At 43.2% G+C, this 21,978-nt stretch overlaps 3 protein-coding genes and 2 long non-coding RNA genes across 6 annotated transcripts; 2 read left to right on the top strand and 3 right to left on the bottom strand.

Annotated features, from left to right (window-relative positions):
• Nucleotides 1-264: 264 nt before the first annotated feature.
• On the bottom strand, nt 265-2,684 carry LOC103417717 (probable adenylate kinase 6, chloroplastic). Its single transcript, XM_029100639.2, has 4 exons — nt 2,184-2,684; nt 1,957-2,097; nt 898-1,170; nt 265-656 (listed from the first exon to the last, which is right to left on the bottom strand). The coding sequence occupies exons 1-4, from the start codon at nt 2,490-2,492 to the stop codon at nt 513-515; spliced, it is 867 nt and encodes a 288-aa protein (XP_028956472.1). The 5' UTR covers nt 2,493-2,684; the 3' UTR covers nt 265-512.
• Nucleotides 2,685-3,249: 565 nt separating this feature from the next.
• Nucleotides 3,250-6,201, bottom strand: LOC103433312 (protein TONNEAU 1a-like). Of its 2 annotated transcripts, none has more exons than XM_008371561.4 (8): nt 5,848-6,201; nt 5,379-5,511; nt 5,194-5,282; nt 4,958-5,080; nt 4,330-4,463; nt 4,197-4,222; nt 3,956-4,112; nt 3,250-3,548 (listed from the first exon to the last, which is right to left on the bottom strand). In XM_008371561.4, the coding sequence occupies exons 1-8, from the start codon at nt 5,932-5,934 to the stop codon at nt 3,497-3,499; spliced, it is 801 nt and encodes a 266-aa protein (XP_008369783.1). In that variant the 5' UTR covers nt 5,935-6,201; the 3' UTR covers nt 3,250-3,496. The 2 variants fall into 2 exon arrangements, with proteins under 2 accessions (XP_008369783.1, XP_028956469.1); XM_029100636.2 differs by having other exon boundaries at nt 4,958-5,077; nt 5,848-6,095.
• Nucleotides 6,202-6,974: 773 nt separating this feature from the next.
• LOC103433303 (leucine aminopeptidase-like) lies at nt 6,975-9,507 on the top strand. Its single transcript, XM_008371555.4, has 4 exons — nt 6,975-8,186; nt 8,291-8,524; nt 8,610-8,936; nt 9,023-9,507. The coding sequence occupies exons 1-4, from the start codon at nt 7,077-7,079 to the stop codon at nt 9,317-9,319; spliced, it is 1,968 nt and encodes a 655-aa protein (XP_008369777.3). The 5' UTR covers nt 6,975-7,076; the 3' UTR covers nt 9,320-9,507.
• Nucleotides 9,508-9,870: 363 nt separating this feature from the next.
• Nucleotides 9,871-10,344, bottom strand: LOC103433297 (uncharacterized). Its single transcript, XR_529113.4, has 3 exons — nt 10,222-10,344; nt 9,984-10,077; nt 9,871-9,906 (listed from the first exon to the last, which is right to left on the bottom strand). It is a non-coding gene; the product is annotated as an uncharacterized lncRNA (long non-coding RNA).
• Nucleotides 10,345-21,315: 10,971 nt separating this feature from the next.
• On the top strand, nt 21,316-21,801 carry LOC114824202 (uncharacterized). The gene is made up of 2 exons (XR_003772390.2): nt 21,316-21,448; nt 21,550-21,801. It is a non-coding gene; the product is annotated as an uncharacterized lncRNA (long non-coding RNA).
• Nucleotides 21,802-21,978: the final 177 nt, after the last annotated feature.

Here is a 21,978-nt window from a genome sequence, read left to right as displayed (position 1 = left end):
CAACGTGTCCATTTCCTTTGTCCCGCATAATGCAAGATGTCCATTTCCCCTTGTCCCTTATTTTGAGAGGCGAGAGAAACTCAAACTTAAAACCTCTTACGACATTAGAAAGAGAAGCATCACTATAATCCAAACAAATTGCAACGAGGGCAATATGCGATATCAGTAAACCCGTTTTCATGTTTTTTTTCCCCTATGGTTTGTGTATAGAAATCCATGTTTACAATTCGTTAATCGATACAATTTCATTAAAACACGGCAAACTTGTGGTGCAATGAAAAATTTACTTCCCACGACTACGATCTAAGCATCTGCCACACATACAACACGACTGAATACTACAGATGCCTAACTTGGCAAACGGATAATACCATACGTGCTTTTTATCACACAGAAGTTTTTCCCCTTCGATTTCAAATTATATGCATCTGCTTCGATGACTTTGCAAAGAATGATATAGCTTACCTAATGAAAACTAACTTGTCTGGTGTATGTAGTACAGAATTTACGAATCATGCTGCCGCAGACCGATTGTCTTCATGGTCTTCCAGATTCAAAGCTTGAAGTAGCTTTGGCCAGGATTCAGGAATCCCTCCAGGAAGATCAAACTCTAACAATTTTCCTCGACTTCGGTAGAACTCCTCCACGGGTTGACTCTGCAAAAAGATGATGGTATGTGATGCACAGATTACTAACTGAACCAAAACTGAATACCGTTCGTTCAGCCTGTAGAATAGTCTCTGAGGTAGATCTGTACGAAGGTGGAATGCCTTATAAACTATGGGTGGCAGTGTTTCAGTCACGTTAATATATTTTTAATCTTAAACACGGATAAGTTAGATGCTTGAATACTTGAAAAGAATATAAAAGAGCATTCCCAAGATACTGAAACAATACCATATCATTGTAAATACGGAGGCGCTCCTTAACAACTTCTTCAGTGTCATCGGATCGCGTGATAAGCTTAGATGCACAATTTGGAGGGGGAAGAAGTGGAGCCATGTACATGCCAGGGTTCCCGTCCTCAGCCTTAATGTCAACGGAGGCAACATTATAATTTCCTCCACAATCACTACAAATCCTTCTTCCAAGGCACTTTGCAAGCAAAGCCTCTTCACGAAGCTTTAGGTTGATCACCAAGTCAATGTCTGTTACTCCCTCTAAAATTTCCTGTAAAATCATAAAAAAATTATAAGGCAAGTTATAACCAAGAGAGGCCAGAGCGTTATGTTTGAGAGGAAGGAAGGAGGGAAAGGCACAGAAGCTGAATCAATGCGACATGGAAATATACGATTGCACCATACAATGAGCTCTGTTGCCAATTGAATGGGACTAAGTCAATGCCTTCTCTTCTCTCCGTAGCCACTCGAGACATTATAAAAGAATGGAAATTCACACTACTTCCTCAATAAGTATCCTTACATATTAGTTTCAAAACTTAGAGTGCCCTCCAGAGGTCATAGAAACCTGGAAATTCCCACTAAATCAGTACTCTCACAAAACAGCACACAAAGTCATTACTTCTTTCGATAAGTGGTAGATGCCCCCGGTGTAGTAATAATATTGAAACTCAATGACTAAAATTCGTGATGGACACAAAAGGAAACCTTATTAAAACTTGAACCATCTGAATTCAGATTTTCCGGATCCAAACATTAAATTCAAAAAATGCAACAACTTTTGAAATGAAAAGAAGCACAACGGAAATACCGCTGTGCAGGAATTCGGGTGCCTGTATAAATTGTTGTAACGCAATTGCGCGATTACACAATCAACAAGCAGTCACTTTTCAAACACCACAAATCTACTTTCACATTTCAACTCTACTAATCTGAACTAAATCTTCATAATCGACTACTACATTTTGTTATCTACACCTGCATGATCATTTTGTGCACATTTCAAGCAAATTCAAGCTCCCATTTTTTTAAAATTTGATGGAAAAGATGGTATTACCGCCTGTCGAATCGTCCGAGGGAAGCCGTCAAGGATGAAGCCAGTTTCACCCTTAGCTGCAATAGCCTCAAGACGCTTGGACAACAAGTTTATTATAATCTCATCCGAAACCAATTTCCCCTGATTCACAACCTCCGCAAGCTGCAATTTTACATATATTCTTTTAGGTTTTGAACAACTTAAATTTACGGAAGTTACAGAAACCCTAAGGGCCAAAGGGGAGGGACCTGAAGAGCGAAGGGGCCGGAGGACGACAACTCGTCGCGGACGAGATCGCCGGTGGCGATGTGGGGGACGCCGAGGAGGTGGCAGAGGCGGGAGGCGTAGGTGCCTTTGCCGACGCCGGGGCAGCCGAGGAAGACCCACTGGACATTCCTGTCCTTGACGTCGCGATGCAGGGGAAGAGGCTTTGGGATGACGGAGACAGACGCTTTGATGTCAGTTTCGGAATTTAGAAAAGGCGAGGAGTGGAAGCTCCGGAGTGAGAAGTAGCTTCCCGGTCGTCGTAATTTCAGAACGCGATTCAGAACCGCCATGGGAGAGGGACTACAAAGTCAAGTCCTCTTGGATTGCAGAGAGAGAGAGAGAGGGAGTTTAATTAGGTTGTGATGTGTTCCGGGAGGGCAGAGGGGCGGTGGCGGGTTTTTGGCGCGCCACGGCACGTGCAATAAAATCTAGAGCGCTCTCCAGTCCACGATTACGAATGTCAAAAAGTGCACATGTGATATGTATTCTGTTGGAATTTGTTTGCCTTTTTCATTAATAACGTAGATGTTGATAGTTGGAATTATATTTAAATGTTGATTAACGTGTTATTTTTTATTAGTCATATATTATTTAGTTTGTAAATTTAGTTTAAAAATTTAATCTCTTAACAAAATTCTTGAAATTGGGTTTTTCTATTACGAATTTTAGATAATTCGGTTACGTGCAAGAAAACAAGGGGAAGTCATGAAGGGAACAAAATTTCTTTCTTTCCATTACCAACTGATAAGTAAGTGAGCCCATCCGAAATACGCCAGGGTTGTAAATGGCATAACGTTCCTGATAGAAAATGACGACCCCTAGAGAGTCTTTTTTGAAACCATTTCATAGTCTCAATGCCATCACCCGACGTATCATTGCTTACCATGTGTTCAAAGAGTACACATAACCAATGAAAAACTGCCATGTGGACCCAAAATTACAACCATACGTTCCAAAGAGATAAATAACTGCCTTGGCAAAACTGCTTCATTGAGTTTGGCTCCAGCTGATCTCAGAAAAAGCCCCTCAATATCTCAATCTTATGAATTACATGAAACACTCCATAGCCTTCATTATAATGAAAATTGCAAGCGTGAAGCAGTTACTAATTTAAATTTCACGAAAGGGTGAAAATGAAAATGAAATTACATCAATCAAAAACCACTCGAACAAAGCACTAAATCAAATCGGAATACGGTACGATCCTACATAACATGCCTATCATTTGAGGGTGAAACGTACAAAATACAAAATCAAATACACGTGCAGTTATACAAAGGTTGTCATCGCTCAGCTACATGTGGTCGGCCCTGCCGTCATCCTCACTAATTCCATCGCCTGCGTGCCTGTAGCGAGATCAAGCAAACAAAGCTAAGAGAACAATGCACAAGTACGGTTCCCAACTCTTTTGAATGCAATTGCTACTAGATGATGACTTAAGATGAACCTTAATCACAGGGTTTCAAAATTTCACATCCTTCGTTTATAGTTATACATGACAAAGGTGGGATCGGCATGTCATTACTGGTAAATTCTGTGCATTTACTGACCGGTCAACACAATATGATCTCATGGAAAATGTAACCGTCCATACTTTCTTTTGGATTAAACCACCTACGAAATGAAACACAAGGCAAATAGCCCTGCTTTGATTTTCAACGTCATCGAAAATCCATCTCTTATTTGGAAAGAAAAGCTTATCCTAGTCTTAGTTTAAAGTGGATAGAAGAAAAAGAAGAGGCTGAGAACATACCGCCAAGATGTTGTTAGATTGCGAGCTTTTCTATCCAATTGGAGATTTTCCATTGCACTTGAAGCTCGAATGACATCCTCTGGACTTTCATCACTGTCATACCTATAGTTGTAGTCATCTTTCCTGTAGCCAGACATGGAGGACCCACCTCTTCGATCTGAATATGCTAGAATGCATCAGATAAAGAGAAACAAAAGGAACCACGTAAAGGGAAGACACAAGAAATAGCTTTGTCACTCACCAGTTGACTGGGAAGATGCACCAGGCCTAAGTATAAACACACAAACAAACTAATATCAATTAAGAGTTTAAGGAAAAAGGAAAATGAGACAAAAGCAAGCACAAAATATTGGACAGTGATGTAGGTTCAGCACCTTCCTAGTGGAGGTAGCCCTCCCGCAACAGATGACGAAGAAGGTCTTCGCATGTTCCGAGAATCCAAATTGGATAAGGACTCCGTTTCTGAAGTAGTTAGCCTCCTTCCAGTACCCCTTGCTTGAGATAAATTCTGCAGTAAAACGATCTAATGGTAAGCAATCTGCTAAAGGAACAAAAACATGCAAACAATAAGCTAAAGGTATTTGTATTTTTGCTTCATTAGCATAGCAATCCAGCGTGATATCATCCCCTTTCTCTTTTGGCTGGGAAACTTTTCCCATGGTCAGTTGAACCTCTAAATTGTATATTAATCCCATCCTATAACTGATCAATAGGTTTAAAGAAAAGGGAAAACGTGCCCACATGTATAACAGAGAATATATCATGCAATCTGATTCTTAACTAATCCGTACTATGTCGAGAGAACTAACACACATTTATTTTATTTTTTTTGTCAAACTAACACACATTTATTGAAGCCATGCCTTGGTTATGTGATAAAACATAAAAATCAGTTAAATGTACCTTGAAGCAAAGAAAACATCGCCAAGAAAGACAACAGCCCTAATGCAAATACTGAAATGAACTTGAAAATTTTGTGTTTTAACTCAGACAAAATCAAACCTCAAATTTCAAGAATCCTTCAAGCACGTCCAAAAGCAAAGGACAGCTATCTCCATTTCGGTTCAGATCATACCCATTCTTGCTACTAAAGTCCTTCAACTCAGCTTTCCAAGAATCCTTCTGCTGCGATTCGGCAAAAACAAAATCAGCATTCATTAGCATAAGACAACAACATATTACTTCAAACTGTTTGCAAAAAGCCGACACTTTCTGCACTCAAAATTATACATGATTACCAAATTACACTCGGGCTGGTAAACTTTTAGCGTGTGGTTTAGTTGCGCCCAGTCTAGGTATTCACATATCAGTGCCGTAAGCAACCTTCCTATAACAAGCATGCCAAAGTGAAATTCAGCCGATAAGCATAAAAACAAAAACAAAAAATATCAACTTTCTTTAAGCGTGGGATGAGTAGAAGAACCTGAAGGAGAAGCGTGGAGCTGTTTAGCGCGATCGTTGCAGCTACCAAGCAATGCCGGAGGCAAGCCTTCGTCTTTCTCAATGACCTTGTCCTCCTCCTCAATTGCCTCAAACACACTTGCTCTCAACTCAGCCTACCAAAACAAAACAGTTGAATTAATCAGAAAACAACCCGAAACCCGAATAATAAGTTCGATTATTAAAAAATCACAGCCTAATTACCCAAAAAACGGATCACATTTCTCAAAATCCGAAGCTTCAAATTACAGTTAAGCAAATAAAAAGTAACGGGCTTTGAAATTTCAAAACCCTAGCCGAAGTCAACAAAGCTGGGGGACATTTACGCAATTAACCCGAGAAAAAACCTCGTTTTTGGGGTAAAATCAGCTGCGGAATAACAGAAAGGAGATCGAGATGATGAACATTAAGAAAAAAGGGGAAATGGGCAAAAAGGGAATTTGAAATTGTACCCGGATCTTGGCGAGTACGCCCTTCTTCTCGAGGGTGCGAGTGACGAGAGTCTTGAGGTCCATCATCTCCCTCGTGTAGTCATCCATCTTGTTCTTCGGCTTTCAGAGGGAGAGGGTTTTGATTGGTGAAGAGAGAGAGCGAGTGAGCTCGCCTTCTCTGCGTTTTGAATTTCTCAGCTTTCCTCGATGTTTTGCTTCTTCAGAGAGAGGAGAGGGGAAAGTTCTCGGAATGATGGGGTCACTGGGATGAACGTGGGCTCCACTGCAAGCTTGCAGTTACTCTGGTAATTTCATCTGGGCCGGCAGCTGTGAAATTCGAAATATGATGTTTTGGGCCGTTATTGTATTAAGCCTGTGGGTTCATTTCTGGCCCTTGAGTATCAGCCTGCTAAATACACTTTTTGTTTTGTCTCAGTTCATCACGTGATCTGTTGAAACTGAATATAGCTTTTGAAGAAAATTGAGATTCTATTATAAAACAAATTGGCAATATGAGGTTCCAATTACTTACAAGTACATCAAAATTATTTTCTTTTTTTTATGTGGATGGATTGATATTCTCAACACGCTACGACGAATTGTAAAGCCTAATACGTAAACAACACAAATTAGATAATATGGAGCCCATGGCAAATTCTTAGGAAATAAAATAAAATAAAGATCTATGCTAAGGAAATGTTATCTATTAAAGAGCCATTCACAAACTCAATAAAAATGAGATTTTCTAATAGGGTGTGATATCCACACACCTTTTTTTACTTCTCACACACCCTTTCTAATTTTCGAGCATCGGATCAGATGAATTGAAGAAGATCAAATGACAGAAATTAACCAGATGTGTGTGAGAAGTAAAAATGATGTGTGGCAGAATTTTTACTTTTTTACAAAGAAATTATACTCTTTTGTTTATTCGATACACGTCATTCGAAACGTACAAGAATTTTCACCACTTTAGAAAAAAGTTATACTCTTTTGTTTACTTAGGAATGTCATTCTATCCATAGCCGAATTTTCACGCTTAAGAAAGAATCTGAGACTTCAAAAAGAAAAAGAAAAGTATCAAATTCTTAGTAAATAATCTTAAAACTTTACCCTATATATATGCCGGTGTACGATTTTCTTCTCCCTCCAAAATGTTGAAAGGCAAAGCCAAAATAATGAAAATAAATAGATACATTTTATCAAATTCACCCAATCAATAAATTCGGACCCTTAAAATTTCATCTAAAATGTTGAAAGGCATAGCCAAAATAATAACCAGAAAACTGAAGAAATATTGTTTATTGCTCTCTGTCTATTTAAATTCCTTATTTGTCCGTTTCCGGTTCCACGCTCTAAAGCCCAAGCATTTCCCGATGGCGCCCATCGACCCTCACTCGTTCACTGACTCGACTCACCCACTCGCCACCCATATTTCCCTCTCCTTCTTCTTCGACTTCCCCTCCTCCACCATCCACGCCTCCGCCCTCCTCACCCTCCCCGCCCCGTACTCCGGCCCACTCTCCCTCGACATCCGTGCCCTCACCGTCCACTCCGTCATCGACCCCCATAAACCCTCCCGTCCTCTCTCTTACGTCATCTCCCATCCTGACCCAATCAAAGGCTGCCACCTCACCTTCACCCTCTCCAACGCAGCCTCCGTCTTAATACTGTACTCCACCTCCCCCTCCTCCTCCGCCCTTCAGTGGCTCTCCTCTCCCCAGACCTTTAACAAGACGCTGCCGTTTGTCTACACCCAATGCCAGGCCATCCACGCGCGCTCCGTCTTCCCTTGCCAGGACACTCCCGCTGCGCGTGTACGCTACGCGGCCAAGCTCAACGTCCCCCGCCAGCTCTCCGCCGTCATGTCCGCGCGTCACGTCTCCCGCCGCGACCCGATCGCCGGCGAGGGGTCGGCGCTGGTCTCCGGCGACGCCTTGTGGTGCTCTGAGGACAGGGTCGTCGAGGAGTTCGTGATGGAGCAGCCAATCCCGCCGTACCTATTCGCGTTCGCCGTCGGTGAGCTGGGGTTCCGGGAGGTGGGCCCGAGGACTAGGGTTTACTCTGAGGCGGTGCCGGCTGTGCTTGAATCGGCGGCGACGGAGTTCGCGAGCAGCGAGGACATGATCAGGCAAGGGGAGGCCTTGTTTGGGCCGTACGTGTGGGAAAGGTTCGATCTTTTGGTGCTGCCCCCGAGCTTTCCGTACGGTGGAATGGAGAATCCGAGAATGACGTTCTTGACGCCGACGGTGCTCAAAGGCGACGCCAGCGGCGCGCAGGTGGTGGCGCACGAGCTGGCTCATAGCTGGACTGGGAACTTGATCACCAACAAAACTAACGAGCATTTTTGGTTGAATGAGGTACTAAATTTACATTCAAACATTCACCGGTTCAACTTTTCGGGCTTAAACTAATGAGCATTGGTAGTTGATGTCAGGGTGTTAATATTTACTTATTGCTGCAGGGTTTCACGACATATGCTGAGAGGAGAATTGTTGAGGCTGTGCAAGGCGAGGACAGAGCTGCACTGAACATTGGAATCGGCTGGCGGGGTTTGCACAAGGAAATGGAGAGGTTCAAGGATAGCTTGGAGGTCACAAAGCTGAAAACCAACCAGGAAGGAGTTGATCCAGATGATGTGTTTTCTCGAGTCCCTTATGAAAAGGGTTTCCAGTTTCTATGGCGCATCGAACGTCAGGTATGTTGAAGTTGTAACTTCTTTTGTTTCTAGATGTTGGCCTGTAAAGACGATCTGATCGGCACTTGTTTTTCGGAATCTGAAGGTTGGAAGGCCTGCGTTTGATGAGTTTCTGAAGAAATACATTGCCACCTTCAAGTTCCAGTCAATTGATACCGATACGTTTCTCGAGTTTCTCAAGGCAAACCTACCTGGAATAGAGAAAGAGGTTGACTTAGTGGTGTGGACTGAGGGCACTGGTATCCCTCCTGATGCGTATGAACCGGTTTCTAACATATATGCAAAGATTGTGTCCATGGCAAATGAATTTAAGCTTGGTAGGATGCCGGGGGAGGATGAAGTTGCTGACTGGAGAGGGCAGGAGTGGGAACTCTACTTGGAGAGCCTCCCCAAGCCTATTGAACCTTCACAGGTACTTATTTTCTACGACTTGATTCCATAGCAGCCTTCGACACGCATAGTTACTTAATTTCTTAGCTCTTGTGACTTGATTTGCAGGTTGTAGAGTTGAACTCGCGCTTCAGGCTGGCAGAATCAAAAGATTATGATGTGAAGGTGACATTTCTCCTGCTGGCCATTGCTTCCAACTGCAAAGACTACTTGGGCGAGGTGGAGAAAACTTTGAAGGAAGTTGGGAGGATGAAGTACCTTGTCCCCCTCTACAGGGCTCTTGTGGAAGGCAATGGAAATGAAGAAGAGAAGATTCTGGCCAAGCAGGTGTTTGCAGCCGCTCGCGAGACTTACCACCCTATAGCTCAAGGCGGTATTGAGACAATCTTAAACAAGCACTGCTGAAATTGTGTGTGAGAATGTAGAGTACACGAACCGCAATTTGGAAGCGAATCCTTGACTTCGTTGTTGGCTATGTCCTAATCTCTGAGATCTGTAGCCTGTGCATGTGAATGATCTCGTAAATAAAATGTAGCTGACTTTTGTATCTCGCTTGCTGATGCCTGATGATATTTTATGTGTAAATTCGAAAATACGAATCAAAGCTATGCCTGCAAAATCAATGTTACTTGATGCATGACAGGAACGAGAATAATACTCATCAAGTATCGCTTTCTTAGGAGGATTTCAATTTCTATTATATCATGAACATATCCATTTACAGAAGCAAGTAACTCAGAGTTATTGGAATCAACGGACTTTCGGTATTCACTTATGATTTCTACACAGTTACTACCAAATCAGTCTAAAACAGTAAAATTGCACTTCTCCCGATCCATGGCAAAGCCATGGAACTTGGAGGTCTTGACATATCTGTTCAACACCTCTTCTAGTGCAGTTTATCAGTAAAATCACAAGTTAGTCCTACCAGGGAAAGGAGGGCGACCATTGAGAAGCTCGAAAAGAATTACGCCAATACTCCACATGTCAACCTATAAACTGAATCCGTCAATTTTGATTTATCGTGATTGAAAGGGGAAAATGACACAAGTTATAGACAAGACCGTACCTTCCCATCGTATCTTTCAAACTGAAGAACTTCAGGTGCCATGTACAACGGGGATCCACAAACTGTCTCCGCATAATCACCCGGATGTAAACTTCTGTACACGGCAGCAAAGATAAGCTAATAAGGAACGAAACCACCACAGTTGGTTGCTTTAAATCATAATAAACACATCCTAAACTCATCCTAAACTGGGTTAGTGGATGAATTTCCGCATATGGATCTCTCTGCTAGAGTTTACCTTGAGAGACCGAAATCAGCTACCTTTAGCACCACATCATCTTGAGTGCCAGAGAGTAGAATGTTCTAGTAATACAAGATACAACAATTCAGCCGATTTACAGAATTCTGATAGAGATTTACGATTCAATTCCACATTTAAGGGTGTAATGCAATCCGAAAGGTTGAAGTCAATCAATATGCATTCAATTGGTATAACAAATCCAATTGTATATGATGATTTTGGGTGCAATTCAATTTGTAAAACTGTGAACACGAAAATTTCCTGAAAGGAAAGAGACAAGAACAACGTGCACAAAATAATGTTTGTATTTGATGATTTTGGGTTACAATCTCTCTCAAATTTGATCCTCTGATTCGATCTCCGTAAGGTGTTGATTTGTGGATGTTTCGTTGATCCAAGGGCCGTCGAGGCTTGATTTTGGATGAACTGTTGGAAGTTTCTTCAAGGGTCGTGGGCTTGATCTTTGAAGGTGGATTTGAACGAATCTTCAAGGAGCCGTTGGGGCTTGATCTTGAGGATGAGTGTTTCTTCAAGGGCCGTTGAGGCTTTATCTTGAATGACGGCGATAAACGAATCTTCAAGGGCTTTTGGGCTTGACCTTGAAGAACAGTGATGAACTGATCTTCGAGGGCTTTTGGGCTTGATCTTGAAGAACTGTTGGATGTATGGATTTGTCGACGTTTGTTGATCCAAAGGGCCGTTGGGGCTTGATCTTAAGATGAACGAAGAACGAAGAACACTTTCTTCAAGGGCCGTCGGGGCTTGATCTCGAATTGGTGGATTGTTGATCCAAGGGCCGTCGGGGCTTGATCTTGGAAGAACGATGAGCGAAGAACGAAGAACACTTTCTTCAAGAGCCATCGGGGCTTGATCTTGAATTGGTGGATTGTTGATCCAAGGTCCGTTGGGGCTTGATCTTGGAAGAACGATGAACGAAGGACGAAGAACGCTTTCTTGATTCTTCGGGAACCTGGATGCTTGAGAGCTTCGGAGTTTCAGAGTTTCAGAGCTTCAAGGTTTTTGCCTAATATCAATTCCCCCTTCAAATGAATGAATTTGGCTTCTATTTATAGAATTCTCTAAAGCCTAATTTTGAATATAATATTCCAGATGAAATGAGTCGTTCTGCCAGGTGTTGACACGTGTCATGTTTGATGACTTTTCCGATGATTCTCGATTTTTTATTTAGACACACGCTACGTGTAAAATTTATGTAATACATGAGCGTTGAAACTTTGATTATCGGTCAACATTTATTTACCGAAATTTCGATGCCTACAAATGCCCCCACGTTAAGGCGCGTCGTATACATGTGCTTGTCATGTGTAGGAGATTTGTTTTGAAGTCCCTTATTGTAGATGTCGATCCAAGGGCCGTTGGGGCTCGATCTTGAATTGGGCTGGAAATTTCTTCAAGGGCCGTTAAAGCTTGTTCTTGAACTTTGTTTGAAATTTCTTCAAGGGCCGTCAAGGCTTGATCTTGAAGTTTGAAATTGGACCACAATGAGCTTCATGTGGTAGATGATCTTTGGCTTTGGTAGTGGGTGAATCGGCACATATTTGTTTTTTTGCGCTTGTTGACTTTCCACAGCTTTGGATTTCTCCAATTGTTGATTTTACACAGCTTATTCTTGAACTGGATTTGATTCAAATATGGTGGACGCTTGATCTTGAATCGGACTTGTGATTTCCTCAAGGGTCGTCGAGGCTTGATCTTGAATTTGGCTGGAAGCTTCTTCAAGGGCTGTTAAGGCTGGATTCTTGAAGGTTGACTCGAATGCATGGCAAGCAGGCACGAGGTGAAGGTGACGACTTGTTGCTTTGTTCAATCTTTCTAATTCACACTTGAGCAGTTTGGTCAACGGTATGATCTTCAAGATTGATGGGCTCTTCTTCCAGTTGGTGACTTGATCTTTAAGGATTTGATTCAAGGGTGGTGAATCAGCACGTGCAGCCCACAACGCCTAGAGAGTCGACCCAAGAATTTAAGGGTCAAAACGAGTCCACTACCCAAAGTGATTGCAACCCTGATGATATGAGATACTTTTGATTTTGAAGAAGTAGCAGATGAATCGGCACGTGCCTTGTTGTGCTTATCTCCACATGCTTCAATGTATCATTTTCCCTTGCCTTATCTGTTCTTCGGTCAGATGTGGTATCTTCTCTGGAAGCATAAGATGTTGAGATAATGGGTACTTCGAGAGTAGTGCTCGGAAAGCAATCAGGGAAGGGTTCCAAGCAGTCGGTTCCTGACTGGAAGTTTGACACCAAGTGCTGGCTGATTGCTTTTTTCCTCTTTGTCCCGCAGGTAAGAACAAGGACAAAGAAAAGGACAGGGAGAAAGCATGATATGAAATACTCTTGCTTTCGAAGAAGTGGTGGCGATTTGACAGCGTTTGCACATCGAGGCTTTGTTCTTCGGCGATGGTGCTGTCAATATTTTGTTGAAGCTTCTCGAGCTCTTGGATTCAACTCAGACCCCTTCTTTTCTCTAATTCTTCAACTCGGACTCCTTCTGCTAAGTTGATTGTGTACGCCGTATTTCCTTATTTGTTCTACAGGCAGATGTGGCAGCTTCTTGAGTTCCTCAGCTCAGACTCCTTCTGCTGAGTTGGCTGTGCAGACTGCATTCTTCTCTGCTTGTTTTTTCTGCACGTTGTCTCCACATGCTGCAAGGTATTATTTTCACTTGCCTTATCTGTTCTCTAGGCAGATGTGACAGCTTCTTTGGAAGTACAACAGCAGTGGAAGACTGGTACTCGATAGCAGTGCTAGGTAGGCAATCAGGGAAGGGTTCCAAGTAGTCGATTCCTTACCCGAGTTTGAGTGGAGGTTCCGGCATATTGCTTTCTTTATCCTTGTTTTTGCAAGTAAGAACAACAAAGGAAATGACAGGGAGAACGCATGATATGAGATACTCTTGCTTTCTACCCTGGTGATATGAGATACTTTTGCTTTGGTGTCATTTGTTTGCTGAGGTACCCCAAGGAATAAGGAACACTGGGTGACTCGAGAGGCTTCGTTGGGAAGGCATTCTCGGAGATGAAGAAATGTTCTGTATGTCTGCCTTGCTATGGAGGGTGAAGGTGGACAGTTATAGGAAGTCCTTTAATCCCTGTAAAGGTACTATTCTTTCACTCGTGTCGGCAACCATTGAGTGATTGATCAGTATGGATTCACATGCTTTCTTCTTTATCAGAAATCTTCGACAAATTGTCCGTAATTTCCGCCAAGCTGAGTGTACATGTGACAGGTGTTGACGAGGCTGAAAAAGACTGGCGCCTCTTCGATATCTGGGATCGGCGCTTCGACAAATTGCCCGTGATTTCCGCAAAGCTGAGTTTGCGTGTGACGGGTGCTGACGCGTTTGGAAAAGCAAGATGCCTCTCCGATTTCTGAGCTTGCCTCTTTGATTTTTGAATTGGCCTTTTCGAATTCTGAGCTCGCCTCTTCGATCTCTGAAATCCCGTCGAGTGCTGATTTTTATAGAGGCATGCAATTCGTTTCAAAGCACACTTGAATTTTAGCTTGTAGAAAACTCCATTCTTGCACTTCTAAGATCTTTGATTTGTCCAACCTCTTCTTTCTTCAACACCTTTGAAAATGTCTGGACCTTTCGATCGTCGTTTTGACTTGAACCTTGGTGAATAGGCAGTTTCTTCTTTTCCAGAAAACATATGGCGCCCATCCTTCATATCCCCTACTGGTCCTCTTATCGTTGGAGATTCGGTGATGAAGAATGATATGACCGCTGCGGTGGTGGCCAGGAACCTTGTCACTCCCAAAGATAACAGACTACTTTCCAAACGGTCTGATGAGTTGGCTGTTAAGGATTCTCTGGCTTTCAGTGTGCAGTGTGCAAGTTCTGTGTCTAATATGGCCCAACGTCTATTTGCTCAAACCCGTCAAGTTGAATCATTGGCGGCTGAAGTGATGAGTCTCAAACAGGAAATTAGAGGGCTCAAGCGCGAAAACAGAGAGTTGCACATGCTTGCCAATAATTACTCGACGAGCATGAAGAGAAAGCTCGACCAGCTGCAAGAATCCGAAGGTCGGATTCAGAGTGACCATCAGATGTTTGTGGCTTCACTCCAGAGGCACCTATTGCCTTCGTCCTCTAGAGTTTTACCGAGTGTTGAGGTTCCAAACAGTCAACCTCCGGTGCTTCTTTTTCCTAGAGCTTCGCCGAGTGGTGAGGCTTCCAACAGTCAACCTCCGGCGCCTCTTCTTCCTGGAGCTCCGCCGAGTGATGAGGCGCCAGCTGATCATCCTTGAAGATCCCCTCCTGTAATTTTGATTTGACTTTTGATTTATTTTTTTTAAGGTATGTATAATGCAAATTTATGTAAAATTTCCAAAAAAATGAATAAAATGGACTTTATTTCTCTTAATGCATTTTTTTTTGCTGTATACATACATATATTATGTACACATATTCTTTTTTTTTTTTTGCATGGTGCTAGCCACCAAGGATCCACTTTCTTCTTCTTCTTATATATATATTAGGGTGGTGGCTGACACCATCATTTTTTTATAAATTTTTTTTTCGCTTTCGGTGCTGGGTGCACCATGTCTCCTCTTTTCCCTTTTTTTATATTATAATTTTTTTTTCATGCATACATACATACATACGTACATACATATACATATAGATATATATATAGGGTGCGGGATAGGAGCTTGGAGGAGGAAGAAGGAGGAGCACGGAGGAGAAGGAAGAAAGAGGAGCACGGAGGAGAAGGAAGAAGGAGGAGCACAGATGAGGTAGGTGTGGAGGAAGGTGGCGCAGGAGATGAGCTTGGATGAGGAAGAAGGAAGAGCATGGAGGAGGTAGGTGTGGAGGAAAGAAGGGTTGGTGCCGAGAGGGAAGATCCGTCGCAGATGAAGGTCTCGAGGCAGACGTAGCCCTTGCTTCCATACTTCTTTGCTCGTCCACTGCTCTAGCTTCCATGGCAGGTTGTGCCCCGTCGATCGAGCTGCAGATCTTGTACATGAAACGGTTCGTAGCAAGCAGAGTCGTCGACAATGGTTGCGGCTCAAGCTTCGTCTCTGCCGCCATGTCAGCCTCTTCACTAACCATCACATGGTAGAAGGAAGAAGAAGCTTAATGGATCTGGTCCAACCTCGCCGGAATTGCAGGGGTGGAGGTCGTGGTGCATGCAAGAAGTCTCGGACTTGAAGTAGACGAAGGCACGACGGGGTGTTGGTTTGAGTCCGTCGCCGCTGCTTGCAACTCAGCTTGCTTCTCCAACTTCATTAAGCGTCCGTGGCTAGTTTGAAAAAACCTGAGTGAAGTCGAGTACTTGCCAGCAGCCTCAGACAGCTTAATCTGCTGCAACCAGTAAGATGGCGAGGCAAAAACGTTGAACTTCTTCCGGCTTGTTAGTCTAGAAACATCAGAAGAAGCAGGGGAGTCACTTCTCATAGACCTTCTTGATCTAGCCTCGGAAATCAGAGTGATGCTACCACCAAGTTTCGGAGCTGGAGTAGTGGATGATCTTGTACGCTCGGTCGTTGAGGGTTTTGTCGGTGTCAATAAAGAAGAAATCGAGCCTGGTGCAGCTTGAGCATTGTGGCAGCCAGTTTTGGAGCCTCTCCATTCCCAAAAAAGGTAGTTTAAAGAACTCAGACCACCACCGCTGCTAACTCCGTTACCCATGTTTTCCAACTTCTTCACAGATACCCTGGTTGTTGGGATCAGGTCTGGAGGGAGAGCTGTGGAAGCAGAGAGAGTGTTGAGCTACTGGAGACGCACGGAAGAAGGCGCTGAGTTGTGCTGAGAGGATATGGGAGATCAGTCCTGGGTATGATGTTGAATTTGGACAATAGGCTTGGGCCTGGTCACTGCCACTTGGGTTTCTGCTTTTCTGGAACTTTGAGGATTGAAGTGGTGGAATGGAGGCCATCGCCAAAGCCCAATGAAGCCCAATGCATAAGAGTTTATGCCTCGGGCCTTGAGTTTCACCTGCTAACCTTGATTCTTTTTTTTTTTGGTGATTTTTTGTAAATGTTAGGAATCTTTAATTTTGAGAAGATAGAGCATGGTGCCAGGCCCTCACGAGGCTTCCAGAGATGTGGTAGTTGGTGGCAGAGTAAGCAAGCTGCCTAGTGCTTGTGCCAGAGACTGCAGCGGGGTTTCGCTGTGTAGTGCCTTTTTATCACAGTTTTCCCTCGGTGGTGCGCTGTCGTGTGGTGCTGTGCAAGAGACTGCAGCGGGGCTTCGCTGTGTAATGCCTTTTGGTCACAGTTCTCCCCTTGGTGGTAACGTCGCCGTGCAGTGCAAGAAACTGCTTGAGTAACCATTGCGGGGTTGCGTAGCATTTTGGTTTCTTTGCTACTGTAGTGTGCTTTGAAGGACCGTCTTGTAGCTGCCTCTTTGCCGTGCTTGCTGCACCACTGTCGTTGCATTATTCGATGCGCATCATTGCACTGCCCACCGTCCTTGTTACACTGTTTGTCGTCCTACTGCTTGGAACTTGTTCCAGTGTGTCACTTTTACCGTGTGAGGTTGTGTCAAAGGCTGCAGCGAGTTTATGTTGTGTAGTGTCTTTTGGTCACAACTTTCCTTGGTGGTGATGTTGGTGTGCACATTGACCTTGGTGCTTGCCGTAGGCTCTTTGCCGTTGCTGCTTGGAGCTTGTTCCAGTGTGTCACTTTTACCGTGTGAGGTTGTGTCAAAGACTGCAGCGAGTTTATGCTGTGTAGTGTCTTTTGGTCACAACTTTCCTTGGTGGTGACGTTGGTGGGCACATTGACCTTGGTGCTTGCCGTGGGCTCTTTGTCGTTGCTGCTTGGAGCTTGTTCCAGCGTGTCATTTTTACCGTGTGAGGTTGTGTCAAAGATTGCAGCGAGTTTATACTGTGTAGTGTCTTTTGGTTACAACTTTCCTCAGTGGTGATGTTGGTGTGATGCTCACCTTTGTAATACAGCTTTGTAACCAAATCATTCATTTTAAAGAAATAAAGTCTTCATATTCTGAACTTGCTTTTTATTCTTCAAAGTGTTTGTGTTTTTTTTTTGTTGGTGATGTGACTGTACTTGAAGTTTTGAAGTTTCAAGTTGCCTACGTACCCTCGGTTGAGGAGGGATCAAGTCATGACGTAGTTCAAATGAGCGATGAATTTAACAATGATTTTGATGATGATTTCGCCGTACACAGTTTATGCTCTTGCAGGCCAAGAGCTTTGGTTCATGTAGTTTAGGCTCGTGCGAACAAAGAGCATTGGTGTTGCCTTTTATGCTCGTGCAAACCAGGAGCTTTGTGCCATGCAGTTTAGACTCGTGCGGGCGAGGAGAACTGGTGAATTTGTCAAGCAATTTTGGAGAGGCGTTCCTCACAATCTTCATAGCAAAGAGCATTGACCGAGTGATTGGAGAAGTCTTCAGGTAAGAAGTTGCGCATCGTGATGGCAACGGACGATCTTTGTGTCGCAATTTCATCATCCTCAACATTTTTGTGTAAATTTGGAGGTTAATGAGAGCTGATTTGCCTCCTTTCCCATTGGTGAACTTGTGGAGGAAACGTATGCTTCTTGTGTAATTTCTTCGGAGTGACATGAATCCATCCTTCAACTTCGCTTGACTTGGAGCATGCCCCCAGCGGTTGAGGTAAAGACTTTGAGTCGAAAGAGCCAGAAGTGACGGTGGTATAGTTTGACTTCACCACATCGTCAAGATCTAGCTCGATGATTCCTTTCTGAGCCAGTTTCATGATGAGATCTTTCAGCACGAAGCACTTTTCTGTCGGGTGACTGATGAAACGGTGGAATTTATAGTACCTTGGACTGTCGGTGCGATTCATCTCTTCTGGCCGTCTGCACTCAGGCAAACCAATCACCTTCTTTTCCAGCAAGTCTTCTAACATGGCAACCACATCAGAGTCGGGGAATGGATAAGTCATCTCCTCAAGCTCCTTCAAAGTGCGTCTACGCATCTCTTGATCACGAAAAACTTCAGCTTGAATGGCCTTGCCTCGTGTAGGGATTTTGATGGGAGCTGTGTTGACCGTCATTGCTTCCTTGGTGGATTTCCACGCAGCCTTCTCCACCTTTGTCTCAAGAACTTTGTCATTCTTGTAGTCGGCGATCGGTTCCTTCTTCCCATAATGGGTGATGCTCAACTCCATGTCATGGGCGCGAGTGGCCAATTCCTCGAAGGTCCATGGTTTAATGCCTTGAAGGATGTATTGCAAACCCCATTGCATGCCTTGGATGCACATCTCGATTGAAGAGGTTTCCGAGAGCTTGTCTTTACAGTCGAGGCTTAGAGTGCGTCATCTGTTAATGTAGTCAATAAATGGCTCGTCCTTCCACTGCTTTGTGCTCGTTAGCTCTAACATGCTCACAGTGCGGCAGGTGTTGTAGAAACGGTTGAGGAATTCCCGCTCCAATTACTCCCAGCTGTTGATGGACTCAGGCTCTAGGTCCGTGTACCACTCAAATGCGTTTCTGTTCAGCAAGCGCACAAACTGCTTAGCGAGGTAGTCCCATTCGGTCCCTGCGTTGTTACAAGTTTCAAAAAAGTGGGCAACGTGCTATTTCGGGTTTCCCTTTCCATCAAATTGCATGAACTTTGGTGGTTGATAACCCATCGACATCCTTAAGGCATCAATCTTCTTTGAATACAGATTCGAGTACATCCCGGAGGTATTTGAGCTCCCTTCGTACTATGCCTTGATAGTGTTGTTGATCATCTCCTGCATCTGCTGGATAGAAAGAGATCCCATGAGTGCCGCTGTTTGGTCTGGCTCCGGCTTCACATTGATTCTCTCCACCGGAGGCTCTTCTTCTCCGCCACCTTCTCCCTTTAGTGGATCATCCTCTGGGTCGGGTTTCTCGCCGTCCTGTGGCTTCAGTCGGCTGATGAGTGCAGCGATTTGCAAGTATTTTTCTTCCACAATCCGTGTTAGCCTTGGGATCGCTTCATTCATTTGAGCCAGTTGTTCTTCGATGGAGGTAACGTCGATGATCATGACTTGTGCAACCAATAGACGTGACTTCCCTTTAGACATCCAGGATGCTGACGAAGGACCCCGTTGGCCGTTTTGGGATGTAATCTGATGTGCCTCAACGACATGCTTCGATGCCCCCAGCGAGGTTAGGTTGATGACGGGCTTGCGTCTTTGATGCTCCACTTGCTCCCTCAACGGTATCGACTTTGAAGTGGTTTGTTGAAGAGTAGTTGTGGCGTCAATGGATGCTCCGTTCATGGCGGAAGTGCTCAGGCTTCTTCCCTTTGCGAGAACGGCTTGTCCTTTGCTTGATGCCATTGATTTTGGAAATGTGCTTGAATTTCTTGAATGGAGAAAGAGATGAGAGGTAGAGATTGTCCCACCGAGCGTGCCAAATTTGTGAACACGAAAATTTCCTGAAAGGAAAGGGACAAGAACAACGTGCACAAAATAATGTTTGTATTTGATGATTTTGGGTTACAATCTCTCTCAAATTTGATCATCTGATTCGATCTCCGTAAGGTGTTGATTTGTGGATGTTTCGTTGATCCAAGGGCCGTCGAGGCTTGATTTTAGATGAACTGTTGGAAGTTTCTTCAAGGACTGTAGGCTTGATCTTTGAAGGTGGATTTGAGCGGATCTTCAAGGAGCCGTTGGGGCTTGATCTTGAGGATGAGTGTTTCTTCAAGGGCTGTTGAGGCTTGATCTTGATTGACGGCGATGAACAGATCTTCAAGGGCTTTTGGGCTTGACCTTGAAGAACAGTGATGAACGGATCTTTGGGGCTTTTGGGCTTGATCTTGAAGAACTGTTGGATGTATGGATTTATTGACGTTTGTTGATCCAAAGGGCCGTTGGGGCTTGATCTTAAGATGAACGAAGAACGAAGAACACTTTCTTCAAGGGCCGTCGGGGCTTGATCTTGAATTGGTGGATTGTTGATCTAAGGGCCGTCGGGGCTTGATCTTGGAAGAACGATGAACGAAGAACGAAGAACACTTTCTTCAAGAGCCGTCGGGGCTTGATCTTGAATTGGTGGATTGTTGATCCAAGGGCCGTTGGGGCTTGATCTTGGAAGAACGATGAACAAAGAACGAAAAACGCTTTCTTGATTCTTCGGGAACCTGGATGCTTGAGAGCTTCGAAGTTTCAGAGTTTCAGAGCTTCAAGGTTTTTGCCTAATATCAATTCCCCCTTCAAATGAATGAATTTGGCTTCTATTTATAGAATTTTCTAAAGCCTAATTTTGAATATAATATTCCAGATGAAATAAGTCGTTTCTGCCAGGTGTTGACACGTGTCATGTTTGATGACTTTTCCGATGATTCTCGATTTTTTGTTTAGACACACGCTACGTGTAAAATTTATGTAATACATGAGTGTTGAAACTTTGATTTATCGGTCAACATTTATTTATAGAAATTTCGATGTCTACAAAAACTAATTGGCAATATAAGGTTCCAATTACTTATAAGTACATCAAAGTTCTTTTTTTTTTTTTTATGTGGGTGGATTGATATTCTCAACACGCTACGATGAATTTTAAAGCCTAATACGTAAACAACACAAATTAGATGATATGGAGCCCATGAAAAATTCTTCGGAAATAAAATAAAATAAAGATCTATGCTAAGGAAATCATATATACTAAAACTCAAACCCCCTGGTCACTGTGGATGACCAGTGTGTGGACCGTTTTGCCCCTCCATTTTTTCTCTGTTTTGGTGTTCTCTTCAGTTTTTCGCACAGTAAAAACCCTATTTTGCCCATTCTGGACAGGTGTTGGTCATTGGAGTCAGTTGGTCTACGTGCTTTTCTTCTTCTTTTCTCCCTTTTGTTTTCATAATGGTGGACAGGTGTTGGTCATCGGAGTTAGCTGGTCTACCTACTTTTCTTCTTCTTTTCTCCCTTTCGTCTTCAGATTTTTCATTGTTATTTTCTCTCCTTCTCCCGCTCTTGCCAATCGCTTTCTTCCGATTTTGAATCTTTCCCGGTTTTCGTTTTAAGCCAGCCACTGCTTCTTCTTTGTGTCTAGCAGCGTGGTGTTAGTTTGTTGGGAAAAAACACTACTGGTGGTTTGCGCTCTTTCGGTTGTTTGGTTGGGTTCGAAGGTTTTTCTATCTATAAAGGGTGGATTCTCCTGGTTAGTTGTTTGCCTTTCTCATATTAGGTATTTCTTTTTGTTCCTTACCGTTTTTCATTTTTGTGGATGGGTTTCCTGTTTGCAGCTGTGTTTTGGAAATTTGGGGGTTTTGCTACCATCTTGGGTTTTTGGGTATGGTTCTTCGTTCTGGTTGAGTCTGGAATTTTTCTTTTTTTTTTTTGTTTGGTTTCGTCCCAAACTAATTTTTAGTTGTTTGGTGCTTTTGTGTGCAGGTTTGCAAGCCGTGTTTGTTATTGGTGAGTGTTTTCCTTTCGTCCCTTCAAGGGTTTTGGAGAGATGAGTTTTGGTTTTTCCTGTGGTGTAAGAATTGTGTTATGCTGTATTTTGTTTGTGTTTAATGCTTTCATGTTTTCTTTGATTTAATTTGAAGGAAATTTGTGTTATTTCCAAGTTATGTAAAAACAAAAACTGAGTGATTGAAAAATGTAAAGATCGATTGACAGGCAAGAAAATGAAGTTAAATTTTATTATCCAAAAATGAACCTGCAGCAAATTAAAAAAATTTGACAGTGAATTTGTTTTAATAGTTAAACACACTTTAATGGGTGATTGCAAAAATTTCAGATTGTGGACTCGATTGTGCCGGTGATGCATGACCGTTGTTCTCTTCTTTTTGCCTCAACAGAGTGCAAGTTAATCTC

This window comes from Malus domestica, chromosome 01 (assembly GCF_042453785.1).
Source record: "Malus domestica chromosome 01, GDT2T_hap1".
NCBI lineage: Eukaryota > Viridiplantae > Streptophyta > Magnoliopsida > Rosales > Rosaceae > Malus > Malus domestica.
This window is presented reverse-complemented; position numbering and strand designations above follow the sequence as displayed.